Source organism: Gorilla gorilla, chromosome 1 (assembly GCF_029281585.2).
Source record: "Gorilla gorilla gorilla isolate KB3781 chromosome 1, NHGRI_mGorGor1-v2.1_pri, whole genome shotgun sequence".
Classification (NCBI taxonomy): Eukaryota; Metazoa; Chordata; class Mammalia; order Primates; family Hominidae; genus Gorilla; species Gorilla gorilla.
This window is the reverse complement of record NC_073224.2, coordinates 12,233,289-12,247,977: the sequence shown is the minus strand read 5'-3', so window position 1 is coordinate 12,247,977 and position 14,689 is coordinate 12,233,289. Positions and strand designations below refer to the sequence as shown.

The 14,689-nt window shown below is 35.5% G+C and overlaps 1 protein-coding gene across 43 annotated transcripts in view; it reads right to left on the bottom strand.

Moving 5' to 3' along the window:
* Positions 1-14,689, bottom strand: part of CEP170 (centrosomal protein 170) — a 128,426-nt gene that overhangs the window by 93,593 nt on the left and 20,144 nt on the right. For 38 of the 43 annotated variants that reach the window (XM_063707247.1, XM_063707249.1, XM_063707250.1 and 35 more), the window contains exons 2-3: positions 7,940-8,085; positions 4,493-4,582 (exon numbers count right to left, since the gene is read on the bottom strand). In XM_063707247.1, coding sequence (XP_063563317.1) covers positions 4,493-4,582; positions 7,940-8,044 — 195 coding nt within the window. In that variant the 5' untranslated portion in view covers positions 8,045-8,085. Of the gene's footprint in view, positions 1-4,492; positions 4,583-7,939; positions 8,086-9,793; positions 9,893-14,689 lie in introns of all 43 variants that reach the window. The other 5 variants (XM_063707197.1, XM_063707173.1, XM_063707246.1 and 2 more) reach the window with 1 other exon arrangement.

The following is a 14,689-nucleotide window of genomic DNA, read 5'->3' as shown; positions in this document are numbered from 1 at the left end:
ATTTTAACATGCTGCCATTTATGACAGAACTATTCCCTAAAGTCTAAAAAGGCTTAGGAAATATGAGCCAGACACAAAATTTCAGTTCACAAAAATGCAAGTGAAAACATCTGTGAGGAAACAGTCTCCTGAAGGTCTAAAATTACCAATGGAAAAGAGAAAATTTCAAAGAGCAAGAGGAAAAATCATTTAACTAGATCAAATTTTAATAATTTAGATACGGAAAGAAAAAAATGAGTTTTGTTTGTCAGTGCCATTTCAACACACCAGGTAGAGACCTGGTGGTGAGGAAAATGAGGCAAAGAGAATGAAGTAATCATCAAGATCTTGGAGTCCAGAAGTGGCAATGTTGGGATTCGAAATCAGGTCTCTGAACTACAAATCCTATGAGCGTTCCACATCAAGAAAGATTAGGTGCCCAAGCTAAACCAGCTCCCGAAATTCCTCCATTCAAACCACTAACCCCACAGAAGCAAACCAAACTTAAATAAATACCTATTTAATTTACATACAACTACATGACACAATTGATAGTATAAAATCATATAGCCAGCATACATTGTATTGATGATCTGGGAAAGTGAACAGAGCACAACCACCTCAATCTCTCTGCCAGCTACAAAAGCCTCCTCTCCTTCCCTAACCTTTCCTTTCAACCTTTAGTGAAGACCATTCTCTACTCTGTACCACACAGGTCTGATGCTGGCAGGAACTCTAGTGTGCAAAGGGGACACAGTGTGTCTGGAACACAGACTGCTGATGGGGGCAGTCCAGTAACAAATGGCAGGCTTGGAATGGCACAGGAGGGGTAGGGCAGAGGCCATGGTGGCTACCAGAGGGGCAAGGGCCCCAGTGGAGGAGGCAGGAGGAACTGAAGGCAAACAGGGGTTCCCAAAGAAAGAGAACCTTCAATGGGTTTGCAGGAAAATGGCCTGTTAAAATATCAGCAACGGAACCGATTGTAGCTTTCTCAGGCAGAACAACCTCATTTCTGGTTGCAATTCTGTAAATTGTAGATCTAGGTCCCTTGGGAGTGTATTCTGGGCTAGGGTGAAAGGGGACAGGAGTGGAAATGATCACTTTTAAGTTGAATTTAGTTGATAAGTGATTTTTCTAAACAGTAACAGTAAATTCTTTGAAAAGTATATAGGCTACAGGTTGCTAAACTTGTCTTTGCTGCTTTTCTTACCATAATAACTTACAAAAATAACTTACATTTACTGAATGCTTACTATGTACTGTTGTTTAAAATTATTAGCTTATTTATATCTTTACAACACATACAACACGCTCACACAACCTGTGAGTACCATTTTTTCTATTTTTTAAAAAATTGAGGAATAGAGAACTTAGGTAATTTGTCCAAGGTGACATCAAAGCTGGGTTCATAACCACTACACTGTGTCCCCCTACCTCCAAAATTACTACTTTTAACCTGATACTTAAAGTTCTAGAATAATATGGATAATAAGAGTAAATAGGCTGCGAATAATAGTCTACAAGTTCTCTTATGACTAAAAGCATGATAGTTAGTAGTTCATAGACTTTTGACATTTTTTGGCTGCTAAAGACCTTTGTGGCATGTTTCTTAGGCTGTCACTTGGGTAACAGTATATTTATCATTTATGTAATGCTTTAAAGTTCTATACTAAGCGCACACTCAAATGTACTGTTACATTTAATCCTCATAACAATACTACAGAGCAGGAATTATTTCATCATTTAATAGCTGAAGCAAGATTCTGCACTGCATCTTTGCTTTCATAAACTTCAACTCATTACATGTTTACACACTTTGGAAGGTAGTATATATGAGGAAACTGAATTTCAGAGAGATTAAGTGATTTGTCCCAGGTTACACTGCTGATAAATAACAGATCTGAGTTTCAAATCCTGGTCCTGATTTCAAGCTTAAAATGCAGATGTTGCTCTCCATGAGTTAGTATCTTTCACAATATTATTGAGTATAATCAAATTATAAGAAAGGTCAACCTAGAAAAAGTCATGTTTCACCTGATTATTTTTGGAACCAATACCAAGTAATTTCCATATTTGATCATAGGCTTTTAAAAGACTAAAATGCTGATGTAATTCCCGCTTATTATTTTCCAAAATAACAATGTAAACACATACAGACTACCACCGTTCATCTGTTGTCAAGATGAAACTTTCTAGACTTAAAGACAATATAACATTGTTAAAATGTTCCACATATAGAAGTTAAAATTTTTCACTATAAATTCTTCAAGTAGAAAATTAATTCAATTCCACTAAAGAAAGATTTACTGGGTTCATGCACCATGCAGAGCCCTCTGCTAGGCACTGCGGTCACAGAAGCAGAAGGCACATAAACTTATTCAGGAGCTCATAATTCAGCACAGCTACAGAGGTATAAAAGTAGATTTAATACCAGGCTGATCAACGACACAAAGGCTTATGGGTGTGGAGAAGGAAGAGAGAAATTCTAGCAAAGAGGAGTTGAGAATCAAAATTGCTAACATTCATGCCTGATGTTACAACAGTTTCTACCTACTTTGCCTATCTCTGTTAATTTTAATCCTTTCAACATGTCAACATCAGCAGGTTAAAATTCCTAAGTAAACGGGCCTTTGTTTCATCTTTTCAAAAAGAAGTAGAATTTGAGCTTTATTTTAAAAAATGTGTAAAACTTTTGTAAATGGCAAGGCAGATGGGAGAAATAGACTGAAGAAAATCTAACAAATTATTTGAAGAAAGACATAGCATAGCAGGAAGACTACTGTTTGGAAGAAGAGCAAGGGAAAATGTAATGATGGAGCATCAATCTGGAAAGGTGGATAATGCTAAATGTGAGAGTTTTCAGGGCAAACATGAAGAACATACACTTAATTCTACGTGCTTTGAGAAAAAAAAATGCTTGAATAAAACCAACAGAGAAAAAAAAAGGCTTGAATAAAACCAACAGGAAAACATGCCTACAAAAAATTTGTATTTATCTCGAAGAATAAATATAAAAGTCCTTCAGTAGCAGGCCAATTCAGAATTGGTAAAAAAAAATGTATTATCATATTTGCCAAATTTCTGCATGTTCTTGTACATAATGTTTGATGTACATTTGAAAAGCATGAATAGTCTGAAGCAGTTGGGATGCACTTATTTCTGTTAAATTCATTTTAAGAATTTCAACAGCACAGATAGGAACAACACAGTATTTGCTTGTGTTCTGAAGAAACTGAAATAAAAGAAATAATTCAATACTTCAGCACTCTTTTTAGTTTGTAGCTACTTATATTATGCCAAATGTAGACAGACCAAATGAAGAAATAAGAAAAAATTCACTTCAGTAACACAAAAATATATTCAAAGTATGAATTCCAAGAATAATGAACAATGGCGTTTAGATAATGTACTATATTTGTGAAGGCAAATGGTTGTGTTGTTTCACCTTTTTTACCCTAGCAGAGAAAGTTGTCTACTCTCTGGCACGTTTCCATCTTTCTTTTCTTTTCTTTTTTTTGAGACGCAGTCTTGCTTGTTCTGTCGCCCAGACTGGAGTGCAGTGGTGCCATCTCGGCTCACTGCAACCTCTGCCTCCCGGGTTCAAGTGATTCTTCTGCCTCAGCCTCCTGAGTAGCTGGAACTACAGGCACGTGCCACCGCGCCCAGCTAATTTTTATATTTTTAGTAGAGACGGGGTTTCACCATGTTGGCCAGGCTGGTCTCCAGCTCCTGACCTCAGGTGATCTGCCCGCCTCAGCCTCCCAAAGTGCTGAGATTACAGGCGTGAGCCACCACGCCCGGCCCGGCTCCATCTTTTTTTTTTTTTTTTTTGAGATGGAGTCTCGCTCTGTCGCCCAGGCTGGAGTGCAATGGCGCGATCTCGGCTCACAACAAGCTCCGCCTCCCGGGTTCACGCCACTCTCCTGCCTCAGACTACCGAGTAGCTGGGACTACAGGAGCCCGCCACCACGCCCGGCTAATTTTTTGTATGTTTAGTAGAGAGGGGGTTTCACCGTGTTAGCCAGGATGGTCTCAATCTCCTGACCTTGTGATCCGCCCGCCTCGGCCTCCCAAAGGTCTGGGATTACAGGCGTGAGCCACCGCGCCCGGCCCCAGCTCCATCTTTATTTTCTAAACTTAACCATTACTTCTCTGTCCCTGAGAGTACTTTTTTGCATTCTCACTGCCATGACTTTTTACCGTTTTCCCTCATATAAATTACAGCCATATAGTGAAGTCAAGCTTAGGTTCCAACTCCTTAAAGAAGTCTTCTTTAGCCATCACAGACAATGACAACCACCTTCTGGATTCATCTGCTTATAGTTTCTTTGGAATATGGGCTAGTTTCATATTTTATTGGATGGTCCCCAAAGTGCTATGTACCTGATAAGCATTTGAAAATAACATACAAAGTAAAGAAAAAGAAAATGTAGCTAGGAAATGTAATCTGATTTTTATTCTTACAATATTAAACAAATGTTCAAACAAGACAAAAAATAAACCGTTGACTTACCCCATTGAGGCTGCCCAAATCCTTCACTAAATGCTCATCCGTAGACGCATCATAGTTGATGACAGCGTGTTGCTTATCCACACTACGAGACTGAAAGGAATGTTTTCAGTTAATAAATACAAGAAAATACTAGAATAAATACCAGTCACATTTTGGCTAGATACCTAATATTAATAGGACAGTAAATATAGGGAAATATCAAAGTAAATGTGGATTAAATGAGATTAAAATAGTGCCACTATACAACAAAATTTTTTAGCATCACTCCCCAAAGAGGAAAGCATAAAATTTTAAAGATATTCTTTTCTACTAAATTCACATGTTCTATTAAGAATTTACATCAGCTGACTTCGTTGAAAGTATTAACTTAATTTTTTTAAATTTAAAACTGTTATAGAGAAATCATGTGAATTATAATTTTACCATGTTTTACATATCTTATTGTAAAAAACATTTACCTTGTAGGATTTTCTTCTTTCAAAACAAAAAAATGAGCATAAACTATTTAAAGAGTCCAAAGATTTAGAGGAAAAGGGACACAATATGACATGTTTCAGAACAAAATTATCTTCACTTAAAATATGGGCTCTAAAACTGGAATTCACGGGACAGCTCTAAGAGGGAAAGGGACTGAAAGTCAAAAAAAAGGTATTTTAATGGCAAACTGTGGTTTTTGAAAATTGCTTTTAAGTTTCTTTTAAAGTTTTCTCTCTCTCTGTCTCTCTCCAGAGCTTAGTAAGTTGTCTGCAGATGGAAGCACCCAAAAGCAGAACGATAAGCCTGTGGAAATTGGTATTGAAAGGAAATATCATTATAGTCACAGAAGAAACAGTCTGTGAACCAGTGAATCTGAACTTGATCACCATGTATTACGGGGTTACTGTGTGAACCCTGGTATACTAAAAGCAAAGAGAGTATCAAAAATGGGGAACAGACATGACTTCCAATTTTTGGTCCAACATGGAAAGAATCTGAAGTCATCGCTCCCATCTTCATAATAAGAAAAATGTTGAACAAACTGAAAACCAAAAACTCATCTTAGTTTTTCAGAGACCTGAGGTCACAAGGCAAATTACCACCCTGAAAAGTAGAGAGACAAGCAAATACAGAGAGAATCACAGCTTGCTAGGAGCAGAAGCCTCCGCTAGAAACAGCAACCAGTAGGACAACTTAAAGGTGAAGTGATTAATTGCTAGAGACTGGAGGGTGGACCAACTTGAGATTTAAAAAAACTCCTGCATTAAAACTAAAAATTGCTTAAAATTCATTTTTGTTTTCATTTTTTAAATTTTTATTGGTCTGGTTAAACTAATGAAATACTAAATTCAGTTCTTAAGTTGGCAAGAAGCAACAAAGCACCACTCAGCAAAATAATTTCACCATATTGTTGATGTATCAAGTTGATCTAGTCTAAGGATAAAACCTCCAAATGTTGTTAAGAGAAGTGAGATTTCAAGTACATGTAGGCTCTCAATAAATACTGAATGGATCCTCATAAATAATCTCTCTCTGAGGAAAAGAGTACATAGGAAAAGGGCAGAAATCCTTTGGACAATGGACTGAAATTCAAAGAAAAAAACCTAAATTAGAGTTGAGAAAAGGCAAATTCCAAAGCAAAGTGAAATGTTACCATCAGATATAGGACTAAAGGAGTCAAATGGCTACTCATGGAGCCAGAGAATGGTGGCTTTCAAAGGAGTGTGATAAACACAGATGAGGGATATTGAGAAAAAATGATTTGGGGAGGAAGTAATTTAGGACAGGCTGCTTCACTAAGTCTACAACTTGTTTGAAATCTGGAATATCCTTAATCTACAATGTACCCCGCCCTCCAGCTGCTTATGGTGAACACTGACGGTACATAAACACCTACACAAAAGATAGAGCACACTTAAGACCTAAGAGAACAACAGAGTCCACTGAGTCAAGTGAGATGCCATTACAACTCTGGGGATTAGGGAGTGAGGAGTGGGCCTGTTATGTGGGATCACAAGAATACATCATTTGTTTGTTTAATAAAGACAGTAACAATTCAAGAAGAGTAGTCAGGAACTCAAGGCAAAGAATATCAGTTTAGTACTCACAGAATAAGACAATCCCATTTGTGTAACTATTTTTTAAAAAAAGCAGCCAATGAAAAAAAATTCCTATGTTTTTAGTTATTATGAAATGTATATAAAGTATCAATGTGTTTCAGCACCCATGACAGGAATTAAGCAGAAGACCAAGATTACAGAACATAATACATCTAGTGACCGAGTCAAGGAAAACTGAGGGAATAGGAAGAATATGTAATGGATATCTAACCACTTAAGCATTAAACTGTTTTCATTTCTATATAATCAAATTCACATTTCCTCTAGATTAAACTGAACCAGAAGGTGCATGACAACTTGATATTCACAACCCATTTGGATATTTCAAAGAAAATTTAATAAAAATCTCTCAGAAATACATAATTTAAATCCTAACAAAGACTGCTAACTTAATCACGTTTCTGATACTAATGGGAAAACCTTAGCTGATCTGAGCTTAAAACTGCAAAGACAGGCAATTTTGACCAGGCCCTTTTTTTCCTGTTACTTAAACTTCTGGTAAGAATGAAAGACTCCAGTCCCTGTCCTTTTATAGCAAGGGTGTCCAATCTTTTGGCTTCCCTGGGCCACACTGGAAGAAGAATTGTCTTGGGTCACACATAAAATACACTAACAACAGCTGATGAACTAAAAAAAAAAAAATTGCAAAAAAAACACCTCATAATATTTTAAGCAAGTTTATGAATTTGTGCTGGGCCGCATTCAAAGCCATCCTGGGCCTCAGGTTGGATGAGCTTGTTTTATAGTGTTTTCCCTGTAAGAATCTATGCCTCCTCCATCTGATTCTTACTCCTATAGAGACCCTCTTCCTGAGGCTGTGCACTCTTGAGGATCCATTTTACTTGAAGTAACTTACAGTAACTTTTATACTATCTGTGTGTATCACATAACATCACGTTGTATACCTTAAATATACACAATAAAATTTACTTTTAGAAATTGTCAACAATCTTCACTTATGCTTGAACTCCTGGCAGGTATCATAATGAACATCTCTAAAAGTGATGAAACTAACTTCCATTATCACTGAAGTATCAGTGATCAAAATAGTTTTACTCCATGCTATGCTGATTTTTGCAATGTCTTATTTTAAAAGCATATAATGTGAAACTTTCTGCTTACTAATAAACTTCTTTATTCTGAGAACTGATTTTTCTAAATTGAATCTTCAAGACTTAGAACTTTTTTTTAGATGATTCAAGGGGGCAAAAAATTAATTAGAATGATAGCTGGAGCTAAAAGGAGAGAAAGTTCAAATCTAAATAGCACTGTTTTCTAAAGGAGTAGAAAAAGATTTTACACTAATTTCAAGTTTTGAATAAACACATATAGAGAAGCTTGACACAATTACCTGCAACATGAGCTCACAGTCATCTCTTCCAACAAAAATCATTTCTCGTGGCAGCCTGTGGCGAGTGCCTCCACTGCTCACCAAAAACCAGGATGTTAAGCTCATTTTCTGCTTAGCTTCTAAGTCTTTGGCAAAGCTACGTCATCCTGAAGAGAAACATGAAGAAAAATATACGTTCAGATATTTTTAGCTTTAGTGGCTATTCACCAAACACTGGAAGGCCTAAGAATAGAACTGCGTTCATCAACATTTATACTTAATTAAATGAACTGTCCACAGGTCCCAGGAAATGACATATATACTAAATTCTCATCAGTGAAGTAAGCCCACAGAATCCACTAAGAGTCCAGTTAAAAAGGAAGAGACTAAGGCAATAAGTGGGTGCTCAACTAGCAAACTTTTATAGTTTTCATACTTCTGAAAGCCTTTTAGCACAGTTTATAAAGGTCTATAATCCTCAAGTAAATGCTCATGTTAGCATCATGTTAGTATTAGAAAAATAGCAATACTGTACCAATAAATGTCTTAGGTACAAATGGTTTGAGAAAGACACAATGAATTCAGTAAGTATATATAATACCTGATTAAGAACTATGTTGACCAAATAAATTGCTCCTTTGTCTACCAGGTATAAACCACAGAATGCAATTTCAATTTCTTTTTCCTCACATGTACTTTATTTTCTTAATATGTTTTCCTAGAACAGCAATTCTGAAACATTCTGTTCTTGGGACCCTTTTATACTCTTTAAAAAATGAACTCCAAAGAGCATTTGTTTACATGGGCAATACATATATATATCTCTCTCTCTCTATATATATATACCTATATATCTATATATATATCTATACACGTATATATATCTAGATATATATACCTATATATCTATATATATACCTATATATCTATATATATAGACATGTACATATATATACACATATATGTATGTATATATATAGTTTACATATTAAAATGAAACTGGTATTTATTAAGATAACATTAACCCAATTTCATTTAAAAATTACTAACATTTCTATAACAAAGTAACCATATTTTCCAAAACAAAAATAAGTGAGAAGAGTAGCACTATTTTACATTTTGCAAATCTCTTTAATGTCTACCTTAAAAAAATAAAACTGGTATCATCTTTGAATTTAATCCATTGCCATATACTGCTTAACTTGAACTATATAAAGAAAACCTGGCTTCATACACATAAACAGGTGGAAAAGGGAGAGGTATTTTAATAGGCTTTTCAAATAATTGTAATTATTTTGTAATTTCTTTGATACTACATAAAAATTATATAAGCAGTAATTTCTTGAAGTTTTTTTGCAATATGGAATCTGAAACCATATTAATGAACTTTTCACACAATGTTATAGGAAAATCCATCTTATGGCTAGGCACAGTGGCTCACGCCGGTAATCCCAGCACTTTGGGAGGCCGAGGCGGGCAGATCACCTGAGGTCAGGAGCTCAAGACCAGTCTGACCAACACGGAGAAAACCTGACTCTACTAAAAATACAAAATTAGCTGGGCATGGTGGTGTGCACCTGTAATCCCAGCTACTCGGGAGGGTGAGGCACGGGAATCACTTGAACCCGGGAAGCAGAAGTTGCAGTTAGCTGAGATCACGCCACTGCACTTCATCCTGGGCAACAGGAGTGAAACTCCGTCTCAAAAAAACAAAAAAAGAAAAACCATCTTATATTTTGATAGGATTTTGTAACACCACGTATTGGTCCTTGGGAAAATATTGATTTCCTGAGTAATGCAGATCTTCCAAATGTTGACGTGTTTCATTATACTATTTTAAAACATCACACTCGTTAACATTACCACCTATCTTACCATAAAAGTCTTTTAAGTACAGGGCAGCTGTTAAGCTCATGATGGCAGAATCAAGTTTTCTAAAATTCTAACTTCCTCTTGACAGCTCAAATATTATCACTGGTCAAAAAAAAAAAAATCCTGTCACTTAAATTCCTTGAAGTGACAAGCTCACGTTGTCCGTCAAACACCCAAGTGTATATAACCAAAATGTGTCTCTCATTCATTTGTTTAAAGTAAAGTGGTATTTTATTAAATCAAGAGTCTAGTTCTGCAGACAACTCACATAACGACACAATTTCTCCTTCAGAAAACCACAGCACTTTGGTATACAGCATAAGTGCTCTATGCATACTTCTATTTAGTCACATAGAATATTCAAAAGATGTGATTCAAGGGTCAGATTTAATACAATTAATAAATTTTACCATTTCATGGAGAACATTCTTAAGTGAAACTGGCTTAAAAAACAAACAAACAAACAAACTCAGGAGTATACAGCAATGATGAATACAATTACTCCTTGGAGAATTTGGTGCCACTACTTTGATCTATGCTAAAGAGCCAAAAACTTCCATTGTTTTTGTAATGTCAGGGCAAATGTCAATACAATAAAAAAGGCAAATAATGCTTTGATGTCATTACGAAAAAGGTTTTGACCCTGTGGACCCTTGTAAGGTTTACGGAAGGCCTGTGGACTGAGAGCTTTGAGAATAGTTATCCTAGAGAATGGGGTTTGGTCATTAAGGTAATAAGCCCTGGAGTCATATAGACAGATGTGAGTCTGAATCCTGGTTCCACCACTTTTTATTCTGCATGACCTTAGGCTAGCTATTTATCCCATGTCCCTTAGTTTCTTCTTCAGTAAAATAAGAATAATGTCAGTTTGCACTCAAGTTCTTTCTTATGAATCAAAAGAATAATACTTGTAAATATTTTCCCATTCAATGGTATATTCTACTACACTTGAATTAGAGGCAAACTATACTACAGTAAAATGAAATATTCTGCAATAAGAAATATATCTCTATATATTAAACCAAAATCCTGTAAAATGCAGAACTTTATGTTAAGGTAAAATCTTGAATATCATATGTTATCTATACACACATGAAAAAACAATGGGTTTCATCAAAGCAAGTAAATAATTTTCTGTAAAGCTACGACAATCAACTCGTACTCCCTCCTCAGCTTATCTGATATAGTTGATTTATGTGGATTAAATCTCCCATTTACTCAACTCCTTAATGCAGATGTTGTTGGTCTTCCATCTGTCTACTTTGTCAATTTGGTTTTTAGCATTTCTTTCCCTGGTTCAGAATATATACTTCCTGGCCAAGTCTATAAAGATGAATCCAAATTTTACTGGAGAAAAAAGCCCTCCGATCTAAATATAGTATATAATTTGCATACTGTATTTTCAGGGGACGATTTTAAAACACAACATGAATAAACAGGTCAACAGTTACACGTTTACTCAAGGGAACTGAAACAAAACCCAATATTAAGACATGTTAAAAGAAAATAAATCCAGCCTACATACAGTAAACTAAAACATGACAGCCAAATACGGATAACAGAAACAGTTTCTTAATATAGCAAAGTCCCAGAGTTAATAAGCATTATTCATATGCTCTAAAAACATACTTTAAGTATTTACATAATATCAAGCATAATTATATAAAACACAAATAAATATGTAATATATAATTGTACAATATAAACATACAATAATTATAGTTGGATAAAATAAAATAAAAACAACGGCTTTTTACATATTTCATCTTGACTTTAATAAGACTTAAAAGAATACATAGTTTCTGAAAAATACAAACAAAACACATAATACTCAAGATGTGGAATATTTATTTCTTGAGCTGGGGAATGACCCTGAGTCCACTTACAGCTTCTCTGCTGAGTGGGAATGTGATATAACAGGAAGCTACTGCCTGTTTTTATATGAGACTTTCTCCCTGTCAGACAGCTTTCCGACTGGTCCCTCAGTATTAAGATACTCTTTTTCTACTAATTGGATATTACTAACACCCACACATGGATAAAACTAAAACCTGATTGGTAGTTTCTTCAGTAGCCAAGGCACGTGATTCAACTCAGGTTCCGCTAAATGGTGGGAAAGGAGCCTTTGGGTTTGCAACTTGTACAGAACACAACCAAGGTCTTAACCAGATGTGATAGCAGGTATATTTCTTTCCAGAATTTCCGGATTAGTCAAATAGATATGGGTTTTTGAATAGACTTTCTGAATTAAATTACCAGTCCCTCATGCTTTCTAAATGACTGCAAAAATATATACATTACGTTTCTGCATTTCAGGTATCCTGCTTGTAAGGGGGGAAAAAAAAGGCCAAGAAGATAGCATCTAAAGATGCAATTGACAGAAATGATCTGAAGTGACTATTTTGGAACTCTGGCGTATAGTAAAAGAGGGTGATAAATGTCATGGAATTTCCATCTTTCATGGTAGCAGCTATCACTCATTCCACAGCCACAATCCCAACAGCTCCAAGAAGCAGCCTGGAGACATCCTCCTGCATTCCTAGTGTGGCTTCCTGGAGCCAGGGTACACAAAAAGGAACTAGTCTTCCAAATACTGGATTGCATGATCTCATTGTTGCTTTTGATTACTGAGAAACCAACACAAAAGCTGGCCACCTACTTCAATACCCACGGACCTAAGAAACTTCCAGGGAATTTATTGTATAAAGACAATGTGTGTGTGTTTGTTTTTCTTTCTCCTTTTTGAGGCCAGATATTGAAAGCAATCTTTATCAGGTCAATAGCTGACCACAGAGGAAACAGAAGAAACTTCAGTGACCACATTATAACAAAAACTACACACCTTGCAAAAACAGTTTACAAAAGTCACAAACAGATCATCACTTCAACCCTCAACAAATAAGATTCAGCAATCCCTGGAGAGTGGAAGGATTACATTTCCAGATCTACCACAACATAATGTTTAAAAGGTCTAGTTCTCACCGGGCATGGTAGCCCACATATGTAATCTCTCCACTTTGGGAGGTGGAGGCAGGAGGATTCCTTGAGCCCAGGAATTCAAGACCAGCCTGGGCAACATAATGAGACCTCATATCTATGAAAAATTAAAAAAAAAAATAGCTGGGCATGGTGGCATCCAGGAGGTTGAAGCTGCAGTGAGCCATGATCATGCCCTGCACGTCAGTCTGGGCAACAGAGTGAAACACTGCCTCAAAACAAATGAATAAATAAAAATAAGATAAAAAATACAGTTCTCAAAAACCAAAAAATAACATAATGAAAATAAAGAAACAACAAAAAAGATTTGACAGAAACTCTCCCGTTAAAGCCCATTGTAGTTATTAGTCGAAGGTGTTAAATCAACTACCTACTGTCTTAAATATGTTGAATGAGCTAAAGAAAACCATCAACAAAAAAATTAGCAAAACAGTGTATGAGAAAAATGAGAATATCAGTAGGAAGACGGAAATTATGAAAAGGAACCAAACATATTCTGGAGCTGAAAAGCAGACTAAGTGAAGTAAGAAAAACTCAATAGAGGGGCTCAAAAGCAGATATGAGGAGGAGTTAGAAAGGTTCAGTGAACCTGAAGATAAGAACACTGAGGCTGTCTTATGTTCAATATGAGAAGCAGAAAAACAAATGAAGTAAAATGAACAGAGCCTGAGGCACCAGTACGATATCATCAAACATACTAATATATACATATAGGTGTCCCAGAAGGAAATATGACAGAAAAGTATTTGAAGTCTTAACGGAAAAATACTGCCAAAATACATCAATACACACATCCTAGAAGCTCAATAAACTACCAGCAGATAAACTCAAAGAGCTCCACACAAGAAACATTACAGTCAAATTGTCAGAACCTAAAGAAATAATTTTGAAAACAGTGACAGAAGTGACTCTTCATGTACAATGGAGCCTCAGTAAGATAAACAGCAGATTTCTTCTCAGAAACTATGGAGACTAAAAAGCGGTGGGATAGCAGTGTGAAAGGAGAAGAAAAAAAAAAACAACTGTCAACCAAGAATTTTATACCCAGCAAAACTATCTTTCAAGCATCATCATCATCATCATCATCATCATCATCATCATCATTATTATTATCGTTATTATTTTTTTAAGCAAGCAGAAATTAAGATATTTCTAGTTAAACAATAGCTGACACAGTTTTTTTTTTTTGTCAGCACAGTGCCCTACAAAAAATGTGAAAGACATTTGGGCTGCAATGAAAGGACACTAGACAGTAACTTAAAACTGTGAAAAAAATTTTTAAAACCACTGATAAAGTTATCTATAAAGCTAAATATAAATCCACTGTTTTCATACTTTTCATATGGTTTGTAACTTCTGTTTTTCCTATATGGTTTAATAAACAAGTTCATAAAGCAATAATTATAATATGTTACTGGAAAGGGAATGTATAAAGGTGTAATTTGTGACAATTATAATATTACGGGGGAGGAATGGAGATGTGCACAAGCGAAGTATCTGCATACTCTTGAAACTAAATTGATATATTCAAACTAGGTTTATAAGTTTAAGATATTAATTGGAATCGCCAAGGTAACCACTAAGAAAATACATTAAAAATATACAGTAAAAGAAAGGGAAATCAAAATGATACACTACAAAAAAGTTCAATTTTTAAAAAGACAATAATAAAAGAATAAAAGAAAAAACACATACAGAAGACAAATACATCAATGACAGAATTAAAACCATCTTTATGCTAGGTGCGGTGGCTCATGCCTGTAATTCCAGCACTTCATTTAAAGTGATTAATAATATACCTAAAGCAAACCCCCAAATTCTTCCATTTTTCCACATCAGCAATCCTCACTGTCTTTTCTTCTTCTTCTTTTTTTTTTTTTTGAGACAAGGTCTGGCTCTCTA